Source organism: Pristiophorus japonicus, chromosome 14, assembly GCF_044704955.1.
Source record: "Pristiophorus japonicus isolate sPriJap1 chromosome 14, sPriJap1.hap1, whole genome shotgun sequence".
Classification (NCBI taxonomy): Eukaryota; Metazoa; Chordata; class Chondrichthyes; family Pristiophoridae; genus Pristiophorus; species Pristiophorus japonicus.
In genome coordinates, this window is record NC_091990.1 from 35,375,412 (window position 1) to 35,396,312 (window position 20,901).

The following is a 20,901-nucleotide window of genomic DNA, read 5'->3' on the forward strand; positions in this document are numbered from 1 at the left end:
ATTTGATTATCAAAGTTTCATTATTATTCTTGCAACATAGTATTCTTTTAAATCTACTTTCAGTTCACTGATGAAATTGCAAGACATACATACTTATGTCCCATACACCAAGTTTAAAATGTTAGTTAGCCCAGAACTTAAGCAGCCATCCTAACCTAACTTGATTAATGGAACAGTTTCCATTTGAACTGCGTCCAGATGGAGATTGACTGGTACAGTGGTTTAGTATATAGCACTGTATTTTTACCTCAGGTACTCGGCAACATGCACTGATGCAATAAAAGTCTCCTTGCTATTGTGGTTGGAAAACTGCCTTTAATTTGGCACTGATTGGCAAATTCAGGCTACAGAAGCAGTTAGTGTGGGAAGTAGAGAAATTGCACACCAGTGAACTTATCATTCCTTATTGTTGCATTTTTACATTAGATATGCTATGTGGTTCAATGTCAATGACCACTTCTGCAAGCAGATCTCATGTCCCTTATGGACCAGAAAGTGCTTTTATCTGCCCAATACCAAGTAAATGTAATGAGACCCAGGAATCGAGCAAAGAGCCCATGGCACTGTTTTCTGGCTTACTGGCAAGTATCACATGCCAATGCATGTTTCCTCCATCTTCTGTATTAATTGAATGTATGCTCTAAATCAGATTGAGGCTGAGGCTATAAACCAATAGACAAATTTATTTACCATTAAACTGGTAAATAAGCTGTATTCAGTACAAGGAATATATTTACTATTCTTTTCAATGTCAAAACAACAACCGTGCTTTGACTGCACTACCTTTTGAAGATAAAAGTAATCCTTGAAACAGTTATGCACTTCCTATGACAGAGCCACTGTTTCAGCTTCATCTTACTGCTGACTGGCCTCACTCACTCACTAAACTTACGCAGCCAAATATAAGTCACAATTAAAAGCTCCAGTCTATTGCTGCCTATCAGAGACTAAAACGAATCATTGGCTGTGCCCCCACCACCCCAACATGCCTATCCCACAGCATCCCCCCAGACAGAGCTGCCAATCTAGGATGGACATCTCCTAGAATGTTTGGAATTGGATGAGATGGTTTGAATCATTGATCTGTACCGAATACTTTAAATTACCTGTGAGGCAGGTCACTGACGAGGTGCATTGTGCACAGTCATCCTACCAAGTTCCAAAGCTACATAAATATTTGCCTTGCTCTAAAGTACAAATATTAGCCAGACTGTAATGTAAATTTTATCCAGCTTTCAGAAAGCCACCAGCAATAACAGCCCGTAGCCTTGTGTTTGTATTGTGGTCAGCAATAAAGAAGCCAGAACATTATCTAACCAAGTCAAACATTTTTGTCACAATCTCACCTCTGAATTGTCCACGAATACTTCACATTAAGCGATTGCTTTGAAATGCAAAATCTCTTATGTTAGCAAACACAGCAGATGTTCTGCACACAGCAAGATTCTACAAACAACAATGAGATGGATGATTAGTTGTTCTGTTTATGTGGTGGTATTTGAAGTGGGAATATTAACTAGACCATTGGGAGAATTCTTGCTCCTCTTCACAGTAATCCCATGTAATCTTTAACGTTCCCTAATCAAGGGACCTTAGTTTATCGTCTTATCAGAAGTACCAATGTACCTTTTACAATGTGGCGCTCCCTTAATACTGCACTGGAGTGTTAGCATAGATTATGTGCTCAAATCCTGGAGTGAGGCTCGAGGTGTTGTCGAGGTTGGACCTGAAGGTACATTGGTGGAACAGAGTAAAGGGGATTTCACTCTATTTGGCCAATTCATTATCTGTGGTTAGGTTTAATGTTGACACTTAAGTGATAAATATAGGAGAAAAAAAGTGTTCCATTCTGCACTACAGAGATCATTTACTTTTAACATGTACGAGGGACTGCCTATGATGATGCACTCATTCAAAAAATTTGAAAAATCTATGAATCAGAAAAGATGGCACCAAAAGTCATGTGATAGCTTATAAGGTGAAAGACAGATAGTCCTGCTGCAGCCTTTTCTGGTGTCACTTGTATTTCAGCCATTTTCCCCCCAGACCCTCAATTAGATCAACCCTCTAAACTCAAAGGAATACAAGCCAACTTTATGCAAACTGTCCTCATTATTTAACCCTTTAAGCCACAGTATCATACTGGTGACTCTGCACTGTATCTCTATAATGTTTTTCAGCCTCACAACCCCACAAGATGCCTGCACTCCTCAAATTCTGGCCTCTTGAACATCCCTCTTATAACTGCTCAACCATCGCTAGCCGTGCCTTCAGCTGTTTAGGCCCTAAACTCTGGAATTCCCTCCTAAACTTCTCTGCCTCTCTGCCTCTCTACCTCGCTTTCCTCCTTTAAGACGCTCCTTAAAACCTACCTTTTTAAACAAGCTTTTGGTTATCTGCCTTAATTTCTTCTTTTGTGGCTGTGTCAAATTTATCTGTTTTGTCTTGTAATACGGTTGTGAAGCGCCTTGGGACGTTTTACTACATTAAAGGCGCTATATAAATAAAAGTTGTTATTCCAAGGCCAATATATTTTCCCTGAGGTTTGTTGTCCAAAACTGAAGGCAGTACTCCAGATGAGGTCTGACCAAGTCTCTACAACTGAAGCATCGTTTCATTACTTTTGAATTCCAACCCTCTTCCAACATTTCATTAGCCTTTTTGATTACCTTTGGTACCTGTGTACTAGCTTTTAGTGATTTATGTACATGGACACTAATGCCCCTTTGCTCATTCACAGTTTCTAGTCTCTTGCCATTAGAAAATATTATGATTTGTCTTTCTCAGATCTGAAGTGGATGACTTCACACGTCTCCACATTGAACTCCATCTGCCATAGTTTTGCCCACACACATTGTTTGTCTATGTCCCTTTATAACTTCCGATAACTTCAGTATAATTGATGTTAAACTGGCATGTCCATAGTTACCTGGTTTTCCCCCCCTTCCCTTGTGGAGTTAAATTTGTAGTTTTCCAATCCAAAGGCTCAATTCCTGAATGTAGAGCACTTTGGAAAATGATGAGTAACGCACCTGCAGTTTCTTCACCTATTGCATTTTTAGGTTCCCTTAAATTGCTGGTATTTTGTCCTCTTCCTCGAATGTGAAAACAATACAAAATACTCATTTAACAAGTCTGCCATTTCCTTATTATCTATTATAGTCTCGTCTGCATCTGTCTTCAATGGGCTCGCATTCCCCTTTACACTCTTTCCAAAAATATATTTATAAAAATTTTGGTTAAATTTAATATCCCTTGCAAGATTTTTTCATATTTTGTTTTTGCACCTTTCATTACTTTCTTTATATTTTAAGTTCCTGCTCCTTTTATATATCAAAAAGGAATATCATTTGATTCTCTCTCTCTCTCACTTGTTCAAGGCCTCCTGCTTTATTTCATCTTTTGAATGTATAAGCAGTAATAGTTAGAAAAGGTTGTGCACAACCCTAGACATGTGTTCTTAATTTTTGTTGTGTTTTGTTTACAGGTACACCCCTGTTGGCCGCTCTTTCTTCTCTGCCCCCGAAGGGTATGACCATCCATTAGGTGGGGGTAGAGAGGTCTGGTTTGGTTTCCATCAGTCTGTCAGACCTGCCATGTGGAAGATGATGCTGAACATAGATGGTGAGTACAATGATTTAGTTCTGTTCATTCCTCAAACTGTTACCTAATACTACTCATGTTAATTTTCCCACTGGTGTTCAAATTTCATTTTATAGTTGGTGTTTAAAAAGTATTGCATAATGCTTTTGACAGTCTAGACTGAGGGAAGGTGGCGTGGTGGCGTAGTGGCTCCTCTCACCCCGGGAGAGGGGATATTGAGTAAGGTAAAACCGAGATGGTTCTGTGGATGAAAGGGGAAGAGAGGGAGGCAGAAACTAAAATGCTATTGTAGTAGCCGACTTTAGCATTGTTCCATTTATTATTAAATAAATTCTGTTCTCGATGCATAACTATTTGGAGCTTTGTTCAGAAGAAATTATCTGGTGTCAAAGCCTCACCAATGGCTTTGTTACCGACAGACTTGCCCATTCTAATGTTTTCCTGGTCGGCCTCCCAACCTCCCGTCTCCAACTTCAGCTAATCCCAAATTCTGTTGCCTGTATCCTATCCTGCACCATGTCTTGCTCACCCATTATCCCTATACTCGCTGAACGAGATTGGCACTTGGTCCCCAAACACCTCAATTTTAAAATTCTCATCCTCATGTTCAAATCCCTTTGTGGCCTTGCCCCTTCCTATCTCTGCAACCTTCTCCAGTGCTACAACCGTCCTAGAACTCTGCGCTCCTCCAGCTCTGGCCTCTTGTGTATCCCCAGAGCCCTTCGCTCCACCATTTGTGGCTGTGCTTTCAGCCGTGTCGGCCTTAAAGTCTGGAATTCCCTCCCCAAACCTCTTCACCTCCCTCTCCTCCTTTAAGTTGCTCCTTAAAACTCACCTCTGACCAAGTTTTTAGTCACCACCCCCTCTTCTTTGGCTCGGTGTTAATTTTTGTCTCGGTGTGCTTCTGTGAAGTGCTGTGGGATGTTTTACTACTATAAAGGCGCAATATAAATACAAATTGTTAATGAGTCTTCTCAATTGGCATTTACTTATTTTTAAGCCCCACCCCTCCAAAAAAAAATCTTTCATTTATGCACCAATCTTTAGCCAAAGGGCAGGCAGGAATTTGGCAGAACGTGTGTTGTCTCAAGGATTTTGGTAAAGCTTAATTGTGACATTGGCCCTGGGGGTGTTAATCAACATGCGCCACCACCCAGAGTTGTCCATGACACTCTTCCTTTTCAGAAGCAAGGACATTGAAATCAATTTCATCAGAACCAAGCAACTGCTATGCTATCAAGGAGGATCAAATCCAGCACAGCTCCTCTTAAAAAGGCAGTACATTCCAAATTCTAGATTATTTTGATAACTTATCTACTTTTATAATACAAAATGTTTACCTTAGAGCCCAGGAAAATATTCATAAAATAAAAATGATTTGCATTTCATAACATAAAATACAGTTGCAGCTCGTGATGCGTCAGGAACACCTTTCTGATAGAGTTGTCAAAATGCTGTTTTGTGCATTATTAACCACCAGGCTTTAATGTATCTGAATTCGATTAGCAGTTGATTAATAGAATTGAAGTTCGGTCCACAAAAGGTTCAATTTTTTGACCGTGAAATGCTCAGATTTGTATTTTCTTTGAAGATCTGTTTCTTTTCACGTCCTTTACAACCTGTTCTTTTCAAACAAACAATTATATAGCATGAAAGCATGTTGGTACCCAGGTAGCACATGCAAATAGAAGTTGCAAAAAGCTTTTGAGACCACTTGTATGAAAAAGTGTTATTGTTCACAGTATTACAGTGTTATGTTGTCACATTCAATGCTGACCTTCTGTTGATCCTGAAGTAAGCCATATTTAAAGCATATTGAGCTGCCAGCTTTCTTTGTCATAGTATATCAATTCCAATATGCTTTTAAGTGATTGGTGGCAACTTTGCAGAGTTCAGCTTGGGGATGGTTGCAACAAAAAAAGTTCCTTCCTTCAAATCTTTCCCTGCTAGGTGAATACTAGCAGAACTAGCCACGCTTCTAGCCAAGCTGTTCCAGTACAGTTACAACATTGACATCTATCCGACGATGTGGAAAACTGCCCAGGTATGTCCTGTCCACAAAAAGTAGAACAAATCCAATCCGGCCAATTACCACCCCATCAGTCTACTCTCAATCATCAGCAAAGTGATGGAAGGTGTAGTCAACAGTGCTGTCAAGCAGCACTTACTCACCAATAGCCTGCTCACCGAAGCCCATTTTGGGTACCGCCAGGACCGCTTGGCTCCAGACCTCATTACAGCCTTGGTCAAAACATGGACAAAAGAGCTGAATTCCAGAAGCGAGCTGAGAGTGACTGCCCTTGACATCAAGGCAGCATTTGACCCAGTGTGGTATCAAGGAGCCCTTGGAAAACTGGTCAATGGGAATCAGGGAAACCTCTCCACTGGCTGGAGTCATATCTAGCACAAAGGAAGATGGTTGTGGTAGTTGGAGGTCAATCATCACAGCTCCAGGATATCGCTGCAGGAGTTCCTCAGGGCAATATCCTAGATCCAACCATCTTCAGCTGCTTCATCAATGACCTTCCCTCCATCATAAGGTCTGAAGTGGGGTTGTTTGCTGAAGACTGCACAGTGTTCAGTGCCATTTGCAACTTCTCAGATAATGTAGCAGTTCATGCCCGCATGCAGCAAGACCTAGACAACATTCAGGTTTGGGCTGATAAGTGGCAAGTAACATTCACGCCACACAAGTGCCAGGCAATGACTATCTCCAACAAATGAGAGTCTAACCACTGCCTTGACATTGAACGGCACTACCATCGCCAAATCCCCCACCACCAACATCCTACAGTCACCATTGACCAGAAACGTAACTGGACCAGCCACATAAATACCGTGGCAACAAGAAACAGGTCAGAGGCTGGGTATTCTGTGGCGAGTGTCTCACCTCCTGACTCCCCAAAGCCTTTCCACAAGGCACAAGTCAGGAGTGTGATGGAATAATCACTACTTGCCTGGATGAGTGCAGCTCCAACCACACTCAAAGAAGCTCGACACTATCCAGAACAAAGCAGCCCACTTGATTGGCACCCCCATCCATCACCTTATACATTCACTCACTCCCTCTATCACCGACGTACCGTGGCTGCAGTGTGTGCCAGCTACAAGATGCACTGCAGCAACTCGCCAAGGCTTCTTCGGCAGCACCTCCCAAAATCGCGACCTCTACCACCTAGAAAGACAAGGGCAGCAAGTGCATAGAAACACCACCATCTCCACATTCCCCTTCAAGACACACACCATTCTGAGTAGGAAATATATCGCCGTTCCTTCATCGTCGCTGGGTCAAAATCCTAGAACTCTCTTCCCTAACAGCATTGTGGGAGTACCTTCACAACATGGACCACAGCGATTCAAGAAGGCGGCTCCCCACCATCTCTTCAAGGGCAATTAGAGATGGGCAATAAATGCTGGCCTTGTCAGCGACTGCCACATCCCATGAATGAATTTTAAAAATACTAGGTTTTTACTCCATGACTCCCTTATTGACTGACCTGGAAATTCTCAATGTGGAGCATTCATTTGCAGCTTTAGTTATCGCAAATACTGCTGATTAATGAGCTTTATCAGGAATATACTTTTCCTGAAGTTTTATTCTGTTTTGCATCTTTAGAATAATAAATCTCTAACATGAAACAGCCATCACTGATGATTGGTAATTTGTAACTGCTTGGGTTTATGCGGGAGGGAGACATCATTGGACAATTTGATACAGAGCCAATTTTACCCTCTGCAGGGCGGGGAAGTAAATACTGAAACTTTGATTTGATCAAGGGATGAAGAGTATAGTGTTGTAATTACCAGTGAAATGGGTCCTCAATACCCAGAAGAGGAAAAACTAAATACCATTTATCGTCCTATTGGAAGAGAAAATGCAGTGGTGAATAAATGGTAATTGACCAATCTGAGTTTGGGAGATTACATCTTTCAATGAGAAACTTTGAGAATAGGTTAGGTTTTCTTTATTAAAATTTGCTTGCTAACTGCACTCCTAAAACTCCTCACTGCAATGCTTCATCTCACCTTTTAATAAGCTCCCTGCTGGAGTGGAGTTAATCTACAGGACAAACGGGAAATTGTTCAACCTCCGTCGCCTCCAGTCCAGATGCAAGGTTGTTCCAACCTCTGTCATTGAATTATAGTACGCAGACGAAGCTTGCGTTTGTGCACACTCTGAGGCCGCACTCCAAACCATCATCAACACTTTTACTGAAGCTTACGAGAGTCTGGGCCTTGCATTAAACATCCGTAAGACAAAGGTTCTCCACCAACCTGCCCCCGCGTACTGCTCCCTGATTATCAAGATCCATGATGAGATCTTGAACAACGTGGACCACTTCCATACCTTGGGAGCCCACTATCAGCAAGGACAGACATCGATGACGACGTCCAACACCGCCCTCAGTGTGCCAGTGCAGCCTTCGGGCGCCTGAGGAGAAGAGTGTTCGAAGACCAGGATCCCAAACCCGGCACCAAGCTCACGGTCTACAGAGCAGTAGTGATACCCGCCCTCATATAAGCTTCAGAGACATGGACTATGTACAGTAGGCATCTCAAAGCACTGGAGAAGTACCACCAGCACTGCCTCTGCAAAATCCTGTAAATTTACTGGCAGGATAGGCGCACCAATGTCTGTTCTCTCTCAGGTCAACATCCCCAGCATCGAGGCATTGACCTCGCTCGATCTGCTCCGATGGACGGACCACATTGTCCACATGCCCGATACTAGACTCCCAAAACAAGCACTCGACTCTGATCTACATCAGCAAGCGAGTCCCAGGAGGGCAGAGAAAACGCTTCAAGGACGCCCTCAAAGCCTCCTTGGAAAAAATGTAACATCCCCATCGACTCTTGGGAATCCCTAGCCCAAGATCGCTCAAAGTGGAGGAGAAGCATTCAAGAAGGTGCCGAACACTTCGAGTTTTTTCGTCGGGAGCACAGGGAAGCCAAGTATAAACAGCGGAAGGAGCGTACGACAAATCAAGCACCCCACCCACCCATCCCTCCAACCACCATCTGCCCCACCTGTGACAGAGACTGTAGATCTCATCATTCACCTTCAAACTCCTTTTAGTGTGGAAGCAAGTCATCCTCAATTCCAGGGGACTGCCTAAGAAGAAGATAAGAAAAGTTCAGTACTACCAGAGATGGCTGATCAGAAAGACTAAAATATTACAATTTTAAGCAATGCAACAGAGTAGTTCCTGGCAATAAGAGGTTTGCAGATAAGCAAAGGATATGATATTTTCTTCAATTAGCATCAAATGAAGTGACAAGTTGAACATCTTATAGCCAATGTCTATTGTTAATCATAGAACTTTACAGCACAGGAGGTTATTCGGCCCATAGTATCTATGCCTTCTGAAAAAGAACTATCCAGCCTAATCCCACTTTTCAGCTCTTGGTCCATAGTCCTGTAGGTTACAGCACCTCAAGTGCATAGCCAAGTACTTTTTAACTGCAATGAGGGTTTCTGCCTCTTTCAGGCAGTGAGTTCCAGATCCCCACCACCCTCTGGGTGAAAAAAATCTTTCAACTCCCCTCTAATATTTATACAAACAAGTACAAATTTTTTTTTAAAAGGCTTCAAACACTAATTGCTAGAAGTGCCAGAATTTTAATTTTGTGCCTTGTTTTCAAACAAAGTACCAGCTAAAGAATATAGAGCAAAATGTTTGCTCTTGATTTCCTGAGGGTAAAATATTAAATAAGTGCAATTATAATGGAAGCATTAGTGCATCAAATGAAAATGTTACCTTCCAATAGATGCAAGTGTTTTGTATTAGATATATAATTAGGAAACTCAAGCAATGTTTAACTTTAAAAGTCGTAGCTAATGTAACTGTGTTCCTTTTATTGAGGGAGAGGGATGTGCTCTATATTCTTTAGCTGGTACTTTTTGAAAACAAGGCGCAAAATTAAAATTCTGGCACTTCTAGCAATTAGTGTTTGAAGCCATTCCCATTGTTTGTTTGTTTTTTAAATTTGTACTTGTTTGTATAAATATTAGAGGGGAGTTGAAAGATTTTTTTCACCCAGAGGGTGGTGGGGATCTGGAACTCACTGCCTGAAAGAGGCAGAAGCCCTCATTGCAGTTAAAAAGTACTTGGCTATGCACTTGAGGTGCTGTAACCTACAGGGCTATGGACCAAGAGCTGAAAAGTGGGATTAGGCTGGATAGTTCTTTTTCAGAAGGTGCAGATACTATGGGCCGAATGGCCTCCTGTGCTGTAAAGTTCTATGATTAACAATAGATATTGGGTACAAGATGTTCAACTAGTCACTTCATTTGATGCTAATTGAAGAAAATATCATATCCTTTGCTTATCTGCAAACCTCTTATTGCCAGAAACTACTCTGTTGCATTGCTTAAAATTTTCAAGCCTTTCCAAGAGTACTTGCTACATTTTGTAAGATAAATAGTATGGGAAAGTGAGATAAGTCGTGGAAGATCTCTATCGATGTGTGCGGAAACTGCTAACGAAGGGCATCTTAACCCGCACCTTGTCTTCCACCTGCAAATTGAAAAAAAGATGTTGGCCTTAATGTAACTGAGAAATGGTCAAGTTCAGAGCATTTTATTTTAATATATAGTGCTGTAAAGATTCAAATAATATAATATAAATTGTCTTGTACTGCTTGCATGCTTCAAGTTAGTATAATGCATTATCACGACTTCTGCGGGGCCAATTTTCTAATGAGTACAGAGTGCATGAGTGAGCGGCTGCAGGGAATTCTGGGGGAGAGGGTGAACAGATGTCGTGGTCCATATCGGTATCAATGACATAGGTAGAAAGAGGGATGAGGTCCTGCAGGCAGAGTTTAGGAGAGAGATTAAAGAGCAGGACCTCAACGGTAGTAATCTCCAGATTACTCCCAGTGCCACGAGCTAGTGAGTACATAAATAGGAGGATAGAGCAGATGAATGCATGGCTGGAGAGATGGTGCAGGAGCGAGGGCTTTAGATTGCTGAGGCTTTGGGACCGCTTCTGGGGGAGGTGGGACCTGTACAAGCCGGACGGTTAGCACCTCAACTGAGCTGGAACCGATATCCTCGTGGGCAGGCGCGGGGGTGCTAGTGCTGTTGGGGAGGGTTTAAACTAGCTTGGCAGGGGGATGGGAACCTGAGAATCGATTCAGTAGGGAGGGGGGGTAAAGCTGGAATTAGAAAGTAAAAATGTAGAAAGTGAGTTTGAAGGACAGAGGAAACGAGCAGGAAAAAAAGTTTCAAAAAAAAAATTTAAAAAAGCTCTTTGTCTAAATGCACGTAGCATTCGTAACAAAATAGATGAGTTGACGGCACAAATAGATACAAATGGATATGATCTGATAGCCATTACAGAGACGTGATTGCAAGGTGACCAGGACTGGGAACTAAATATTCAGGGGCATTTGACAATTCGGAAGGACAGACAGAAAAGAAAAGGAGGTGCGGTAGCACTGTTAATAAAGGATGGGATCACTGCGATGGTGAGAAACAATATTGGCTCAGAGGATCAAGATGTTGAATCAGTTTGTGTTGGGCTAAGGAATAATAAAGGGAAACAGGCGCTGGTGGGCGTCCTAACTGTTGGACGGAGTTTCAATCAAGAAATAATGGAGGCTTGTAATAAAGGAACTGCAATAATCATGGGTGATTTTAACCTTCATATTGATTGGACAAAGCAAATTGACCAGGGTAGCCTTTGAGGAGGAATTCATAGTGTGTATCCAGGATAGTTTCCTTGAACAGTACATTGCGGAACCAACCAGGGAGCAGGCTATCTTAGATCTAGTACTGTGTAATGAGGCAGGATTAATAAATGATCAGGTAATAATAAAAGATCATCTAGGACTGAGTGACCATGATATGGTTGAATTTCAAATTCAGCTGGAGGGTGAGAAAGTTGGTTCTCAAACCAGGGTCCAAAGTTTAAATAAAGGGGACTAAAGGTATGAGGGCAGAGTTGCCTCAAGTGGACTGGGAAAATAGACTAAAGAATGGGACGGTTGATGAGTAGTGGCAGACATTTAAGGAGATATTTCATAACTCAACAAAAATATATTCCAGTGAGAAGGAAAGACTAAGAGAAGGGATAACTATCCGTGGCTAACTAAGGAAATAAGGAGGGTATCAAATTGAAAACAAGGGCATACAATGTTGCCAAGACTAGTGGGAGGGCAGAGTATTGGGAAATTTTTAAAAGCCAGGAGATATAAAAATGATTAAAAGAGGGAAGATAGATTATGAAAGTCAACTAGCACGAAATATAAAAACAGATCGTAAGAATTTCTACAGGTATATAAAAAGGAAAAGAGTTGCTAAAGTAAATGTTGGCCCCCCGGAGGATGAGATTGGGGATGGATTTAATAATGGAGAACAGGAAAATGGCAGAGACGTTTTGTATCGGTCTTCATGGTAGAAGACATTAAAAACATCCCAATAGTGGATAATCAAGGGGCTATAGGTAAGGAGGAATTAAATACAATCACTATCATTAATGAAGTAGTACCAGGTCACAGAATGGGACTAAAGGCGGACAAGTCCCCTGGACCTGATGTCTTACATTCTAGGGTCTTAAGAGAAGTGGCTGCAGAGATAGTGGATGCATTAGTTGTAATCTACCAAAATTTCCTGGATTTTGGGGCAGTCCCAGTAGATTGGAAAATCGCAATTATAATGTCCCTATTTAAAAAAGGAGGCAGACAAAAAGCAGGAAACTATAAACCAGTTAGCCTAGCATCTGTCGTTGGGAAAATGCTGGAGTCCATTATTAAGGAAGCAGTAACGGGACATTTGGAAATGCTTGATTCAATCAAGCAGAGTCAGTATGGTTTTATGCAAGGGAAATCATGTTTGCCAAATTTGCTGGAGCTCTTTGAGGATGAAACGAGCAGGGTGGATGTGGTATATTTGGATTTCCAGAAGGCATTCGATAAGGTGCCACATAAAAGGTTACTGCACAAGATAAAAGCTCATGGGGTTAGGGGTAATATATTAGCATGGATAGAGGATTGGCTAACTAACAGAAAACAGAGAGTCGGGATAAATGGGTCATTTTCCAGTTGGCAAACTGGCTGCGCAATTCCTTACATTACAACAGTGACTACACTTCAAAAGTACTAAATTGGCTGTAAAGCATTATGGGATGTCATGAAAGGCGCTATATTAATTCAAGTTCTTTTTTTCCTTGGTAAAAGGAAATCCACAGTAACAAGGTTTGTTCAGATACACTCCACTGCTTGTAAAGCTCTTTGCCGGTTGGCAAACAGTGACTAATGGGGTACCACAGGGATCGGTGCTGGGTCCTCAACTATTTACAATCTATATTAATGACTTGGATGAGGGGGCCGAGTGTAATGTAGCCAAGTTTGCTGGTGATACAAAGATGGGTGGGAAAGCAAATTGTGAGGAGGACACAAAAAAATCTGCAAAGGGATATAGACAGGCTAAGTGGGCAAAAATTTGGCAGATGGAGTAAAATGTGGGGAAATGTGAGGTTTGGCAGAAATATTAGAAAAGCAAATTGCAATTTTTCTCCATTTAAATTATAAAGTGCTGCAGTACAGAGGGACCTGGGGGGGTCCTTGTGCATGAAACACAAAGTTAGTATACAAGTACAGCAAGTAATCAGGAAGGCAAATGGAATGTTGGCCTTTATTGCAAGGAGGATAGAGTATAAAAGCAGAGAAGTCCTGCTACAACTGTACAGGGTATTGGTGAGGCCACACTCTGTGTACTGCGTACAGTTTTGGTCTCCATATTTAAGGAAGGATATACTTGCATTGGAGGCTGTTCAGAGCAGATTCACTAAGTTGATTCCAGAGATGAGGGGGTTGACTTATGAAAATAAGTTGGGCCTATACTCATTGGAGTTCAGAAGAATGAGAGGTGATCTTATTGAAACTTGTAAGATAATGAGGGGCTCGACAAGGTGGATGTAGAGAGGATATTTCCACTCGTAGGGGAAACCAAAACTAGGGGACATAATCTCAGAATAAGGGGCCACCAATTAAAACTGAGATGAGGAGGAATTTCTTCTGAGGGTTGTAAATCTATGGAATTCTCTGCCCCAGAGAGCTGTGGAGGCTGGGTCATTGAATATATTTAAGGCGGAGATAGACAGATTTTTGAGCGATAAGGGAGTAAAGGGTTCTGGGGAGCGGGCAGGAAAATGGAGCCGATTCCATGATCAGATCAGCCATGATCTTATTGAACGGCGGAGCAGGCTTGAGGGGCCAAATGGCTTAATCCGACTCCTCCTATTTCTTATGTTCTTAAACTTTTTGTTGTGTACAGCCAACTCCAATGATTCTTTTAGGGTCAGTCCTCATTACCCATTCCAAGCTCCAGGCATACAATCCACTAATGGGGAGTTTGCTGTTTGAGAGTGCATTAGATATCTGATGCTGCTGGTGGCATTTAAACCGTAATCCTGAATTAATTGATGCTTTTGAATCTGATACATTTTGATAGGCCTTCAGTCTCTACCTAGGTTTATTTTTGTTTTGTCTATCTTATTAGTGGTCACATCTTACCGTGGGACTAATTGAGCAGAGTCTGGTCAAGATCCTCTAAAACTCCCACTTTGAATTACAATGTCAAACCAAATTGATTTTGTGCCCTCTATCCAACCTATTTACATCTAACATAATTCCAAATTCGTTTGAAAGAAGGGTGGGTGGTGGGAACATTATTTTGGTTCACAGTACCTTGTAGTTGACCAAGGACAGTTCCTACCTTCCTCGGGTGTGCAATGATGTGTGGCACAAGGAGAATTTTTTTGACTAGGGAAAAAGAAACATTTTCATTAGTAGGGGATGAACAAATATCTTTGCACAATGTTGGATCTATTTTAGGAAGGAAAACAAACGTAGTGGTTGCTGAGAATTCACCACTTTCCTCAGACTTCTGAAGCATAAATTACTGAAATCAAACTTTTTCCATATAAAAACAGAATGAAAATCTCATTTACTGGTCTTTAATCAGCGAGTTATGATTAGGTTTAGTTTTCTACAGAAGTAAAAAGCAAGAAAGACTTGCATTTATATAGCGCCTTTCACAACCACCTGATGTCTTAAAGCACTTTACAGCCAATGAAGTACTTTTGGATTGTAGTCACTGTGCTCTCACAAACAGCAATGTGGTGATCTGTTTTTTTTGTTATGTTGATTGAGGGATAAATATTGGCCAGGACACCGGGGATAACTCTCCTGCTCTTCTTTGAAATAGTGCGATCTTTTACATCCACTTGAGAGAGCAGACTTGGTTTAACATCTCATCCGAAAGACAGTGCAGCACTCCCTCAGTACTGCACTGGAATATCGGCCTAGATATTTTGTGCTCAAGTCCCACAACCTTCAGACTCCGAGGAGAGTGTGCCACCCACTGAGCCACAGCTAACATTAAAGACAAAAGTATACTTTGTTAGACTGTACGAAGAATAGTTTAGGTATTGGGAATTTTGAGGCTGCTTTTTGCTTTGATATTTGTTGGACATGAATGTCTTGAACTATGTCCAAGCAAAATACGTTTTAAACCAGATGCTCAGACTGTTCTCCTGATATGAAAGCTGTAGGACAGATTCAAGTTTTTGAATTAAGTCGAACTTTAGAACTAGTTTCTTCTATCTTTTTCAGTCAGAATCTATAGATCATTCTTGGTTGACCAGAAGGGAAAGGTTGATGTGCTTGATTCAGCTATGTTTCAAATTTTCTGTCTGATAACAAGCTGGTGTATATGAATGGCAATATGATTTTATTGAAGAGTTTTTCAGATACTTGGAATGACTCACTGAAATCTCCAATAGCAAACATCATGTTAGCAAGTCAGGACATGATGTAAATAAATCTCACTCAATACATATTTATGTGTTATTACTAAGCACATAACACATTCTCTAAAAACAAAACCAGATTTTAATCTTGAAATGAGAAAATGTCCTCCAGTTCTAACATGCATTTTGTCATCAGTACAGCTTTTTAACATTAATTTATAATAAAGTCCTGTCATTGACATCCTCTTATTATTTTCTGAATACATTTCTTTGTGAGTGCTAATAGCTTTAGTATCCAAACTTGAGATAATGAAACTGATGATTAGGTCACCAACTGTGCAAGTCAAGTCAGCACTCGCCTTACGATTTACTTAATGAACTTGGTTGTCAGAAGGGTTCCCCAAAAAAACAGAAACAAGAAGATGCACGATCCTACAGTGTTCCAAGACAGTGACATTTTGACGGGTGATTTCGAGGTGGGCTGCTACACTACGGAGCTGTTGCTCTTGTAACTGAGGAGTTTTGAACCACTTTATTTTATTAATTCCTGTTGGTGACCTAGTGGACAGCAATTAAAAAGCTCCTGTAATCAAATAAGACGATTTTGACGAGCAGTGGTGCACCAGATGATTTAATATCTGGCATTAGTATTTAATTAACTGGATTAAAAGGAAATATATCATGTTGTATTTGTACATATTTATGTCTGAGATATAGCACCCAGTTATTTATATATTTATGTAACATTTTAGTCTTTGGCACCTGTTTGGCAATAAGCTGCCTCCATGTACCTGTGCTTCTAGTTGTCATACAATTGATTTCTTCCATAGAAACAGGTGTGCTCTGTTTCTATTAGCTGTCTATGGATCCGTCTTAATGTTATGTTAATCAGCTGATGTGGGTGAGAATGAGGAGTCGATAGTTTCGAAGGGGAAGTTTAAAACGTGTGATTCATTCAAACGGAATGTTTGTAGTTATGACAAACATCTGCGGTTGTGGTTCTTGCAACTGGGTTCAGTCATTTAACCTTTCATGTGCCAGAGTTCATTCTGGATTTTCAGTGTCATGTTGGGAGTTTTTTTTTAATTCAACTTTTTCAAACTTATTAAAACGTTGCAAATAGTATAACCAGCATATATGAAAAAGCCACAAGTGTTTTGTGCACCTTTAGAGACAATTCTGAAAGCTAGATTATGTCCTAGCATACCATTGTGTCTCTAATTTTACTTGGATCATCATTTGAATACATTTTCAATAGGTGAAATGTGTAGTGTGTATAGTATTCAAAGTGTTTAGAATTTACTCTCTATTTTGATCCTGACTTCAGTACAATAAAAGAAGCCACACTGCTGCTTCCAGAGAGTCTGAGATCCACCAACAGATACTTTCTGCAGACTCTTCAAGAGTCAGCCATGTTTTCTGGTAGTTGGCAGCTAGTTGTGCATCTCAGCACCTGTACAGACTAACACAATGGTTTGGCAGTCACTGACCTGTACATACTTTTGTCAGCCATTTGAAAAAGTACAATACCTAGAAACGAATTGTAGCATCAACACAACTATACATATACATGTTGCAAGCAATTCTTCAATAAGTGCTCCATAAGAAAATGCATGTCTGAGATTAGTCAAATAAAAAATCAGATAGTTAGAAATAAAAACCTTGTTTTAAAAAAAAAACGTGTTTAATTGGGTGTTGCATGTAGTTTGAGTTAAACCATGGTTAGATCTGCTAAGATAATGGGTCTGAATATGTGATCGTAGGACTCTGAACCACAATAAAACTACAAACCTACTTGATGGTTCTGGATCCATGGATATTTGCGCTCCTGGGCCTCTGCGCGTAGGCCTGCGGAGAGGCCCATGTATCCCAGGGGCACAAGCAGTTCACAAGCATCCCTGGGATCACGTGGGCCAGCCTAATCAGTCAGAAAGGGGATTCCCATTATGCTTATGGAGATTCCATTTATGTACGGAATTCCCATAAGCATAATGGGAATCACCCAAAAAATACATGTATGCAACCTTGAAATTAAAAAAAAAATCATTACAAGTTTAAAATGAATTAAAAAACAATTGCATTAAATATTTAAAATAAAAATTAAATTTTTGAAAAGGGGCTAAAAAATAACCTATAACTAATTTTAAAGATTTTTCATGTTTAAATAATTTTTTTAAATTATTATAATATTTATTTAAACTATTACGCTGGTAAAAAGACCTTATGCCTGCTTTTACCAGGCGTAAGAATTCCATGGGCATTCGCTGGGCAGTATATGGGCTAATAGCCCAACTCTCCGCCAGCGAATGTCCATTTTACAAGGATGCGGAGGATCTGTCCAGAAGATTCTTGATGGATTGCAAGTTCCGGATTTTTGCACATGAGCATCGCATGTAGAAACCCGGAACTTGCAGGTCACGTATGTAGTCATAGGCCCCGAAAAATCCAGGTCAATAGTTTCATCCTTGATCCTTTACTGACTTTATCCTGCTTCCCTTGCAGAAAGTGCAACTTTATAACCAAGTCCATCAAATAAATTGCAAGGTGAGGGAGCTGAAATAACACACACAGTTTGTGACTTAACCATGAATGGAGGTACTATTAGATGGCATAATCAGTTGCAACCAGAAGCTGTTGTAGCAAGAACAGATATTTTGGAAACAGATTATGATGGTTAATGATAGTATGTATAATTTGAGAAGCATGCATGGGGCCAATCCATGGAATTATACATTTTCTCAGCAACGCTGGGTCAACTGGCAGTGATCAAATCTGTGTTTGAACTTCTGTAAACAAGGGACTAAATTTCAGTCAATGAAACTCCTTGGGAGAGAGTCTACAGGCAATGTATACATTATTGCTGTTGGTATTCCAGATTATATGTACTGATGCAAAGTGTTTAAAAACATAATTTTTGCAGAGAAAATAAGTCATTGTTCTTTTCCAAGTGTAGTAATCCACATTGCTCAAAAGTGTTTATTGCACCGAATGATCACTTTCTTAATTGTATATATTTGTAATGCTAGGAATCTATTGTGCTATTCTGTCACCAATTCCACTCAAATGATAAATAATCTCTTCTAAATATAGCTCTGCCTTAATTAAGATTTCCAAATCTGGGTGGATGTATTCTGGGAGTTTTCATCATATAACCTCCAACCACCCAGGAGGTAATTTAAAAAGATCAGTGGCTACACTGTAAGGTACAAGAGTTTTAGAAAGAATGCAGACCGAGTGAGATGGAACACATCAATGATCATCCAAAATTATTGAGCAGGTCATGTATGTTTGTACGTGTCCATCTTTAACCAGCTTATCAGACTGTAAGCCATTACGATAAAATGAAAATAAAGAAATGTCTCGTCTCACAGAAAGCAAAGCTCTTCACATGCTACAAATAACTTAAGTGCATTTACTGTCATGTAGCTACATAGTGCAGCCATTGTGCGCATTGCAAGATCCCTCAAAAACAGCAAAGCGATGAATAATTCATTCATCTGTTTAGCTTTGATGGTGTTGCTTGAGGTTGGAATGTTGCTTATTGCACATCTTTGAGCAGTGCCGTAAAATTTTTATTAACTACTGGAACAGGCAAATGTCTCACTGGAGTATCAGTCATAACTATGTACTGAAGTCCAAGAGCATTGTTTCAACCTGCAACCTACTGGCTCAAAAGGAAAATTTCTACCAGTTGATTCAAACTAATCTGTTCCACGTGAATGTCGCCCCAGCAGCTTTTGGTTTATGATCCACTGAATAAACACCAACAGAAGTTACTCATAACTGAAAATTACTTAGTTATTACTAGTTATTGAGCATTTTCCATTGAACATGTATAAATCATAGTCTCGTCACGAAATTCTCTGCTCAAATGAGGTTGGTGTGCTTTTAGAGCATTTCTTGTTTTGAACTGATTCTTGGAGAAATAATCCCTTACTTGGGGAACATCTTGTATTGTGTGTTGGAAACCAAACCTTGCTAGGCATTTACTAACCATTTGTTTAGATCATTTATAACCCTACAAAAATAAAGGTTGTGTATTTCTATTATAATGATCTGGATGGACGTACCCAAGACCTTGCATAAATGGAAGCACTTAAGAAAAAGAACAAAGGGGAAGACCTGTAACTATGCAACATTATGCAAGTGTCTGTGAGCACCAAGAATAATTACTGTTGTAGCAAATTTAACTAATTTAAGCTGTGATATTTTTTTCTTCCAATGGTGGGTGTTGCCTGGAAATATGACTCAGTTCCGTTGTATGATTCACTACTTGAAAGTAAAGAAATCTTTCATCAAATGAAGTGGTTTTCCCCAGTTGTGTGGATTGCAGCACCAAGTTGAATCGATCAAAGAAAAATAAAGAACTTGCATTTATGTCGCACCTTTCATAACCTCAGTATGTCCCAAAGTATTTCATAGGCAATTAAATACTTTTGAAGTGCAATTACTGTTGTAATGTAGAGAAATGTGGCAGTCAATTTGTATACAGCGAAGTCCCACAAATAATAATGAAATAAATGACCAGACAATGTTTAGTAATGTTGTTTGAGGGATAAGTGTTGGCTAGACCACTGTGAGAACTCCCCTGCTCTTGTAGTAGTGTTATGGGATCTTTTATGTCCATTAGAGATGGCAGAACCTTGGTTTAACATCTCATCTGAAAGATCTTGCCAGACTGGTTTAGTCATGAAGTGGGAAGATTTTTGACTTTGTATTCATTTGTAGAATTGAGCCTTCAAAGGACATGAATAATGTCATTTTGATGTAGTTCTGATTGTTTTTTTACCCTGCGCTCCACCTCTCAGCAGTTTAATTTCAACAATATGACATATCTTTTTCCTAATCTCTATTACTCTGTGGCTTCAAGTGGGTCAAAATACTTTGTTTCCTCTGTCCCTTCTTTGCAGTATTCCTCTGTTTATAATTAGTGCACAAATAAGAACTAAATTTAAAAATCTGTTTTGTCAGATTGAGAATACGTTGTGTCCTTTGTAAGTAAGTGCAACTTGTTATTTCAATCTGCGATATAGCGGTAACATTTTCTATTCACAGGATTAGCATTATTAGTATGCCCAGAAATTTTAAAACAATGCTAAAGTTTTCCTTATTATAGCAAGCTCTATCTGTGATCTTGCTTTATAAATTACGATGTCAGTATTTCTAATGGAAAATGACTATGTAAACTTGTCACATTGTAATTTCCTCCCCCCCCCCTGCCCCCGTCCCCCACTGGCACTGTAGGTGCTGCAGTGGAATTACAGCATGGCAAGTTTAAATAGGTAGTTTCCATTAGAAATAAAAAAGAATACAGTGCATGACTTTTAAAATGGGGGCTGAATTTCATTTGTGCTCTCTGGTCTAATTATCCCTTGCCCTCCAACTGTGCTTCATCTGAAGATTACATTTAGTCTTGATTCCTTGCATGCAAAACTGAGAGATTAACTAATTTTTTTTTAACATTTTATCAATTGGCACTATCTTATGCATAGCGAGCAATTTATGTTGTGTTCTTGATTGATTATGTTGGTTCTGTTTT

The 20,901-nt window shown here is 40.1% G+C and overlaps 1 protein-coding gene across 2 annotated transcripts in view; it reads left to right on the plus strand.

The window, feature by feature from the left end:
- Positions 1–20,901, plus strand: part of LOC139279857 (protein argonaute-3) — a 152,500-nt gene that overhangs the window by 98,268 nt on the left and 33,331 nt on the right. For both annotated transcript variants that reach the window (XM_070899128.1, XM_070899129.1), the window contains one exon: positions 3,488–3,624. In XM_070899128.1, coding sequence (XP_070755229.1) covers positions 3,488–3,624 — 137 coding nt within the window. The remainder of the gene's footprint in view (positions 1–3,487; positions 3,625–20,901) is intronic.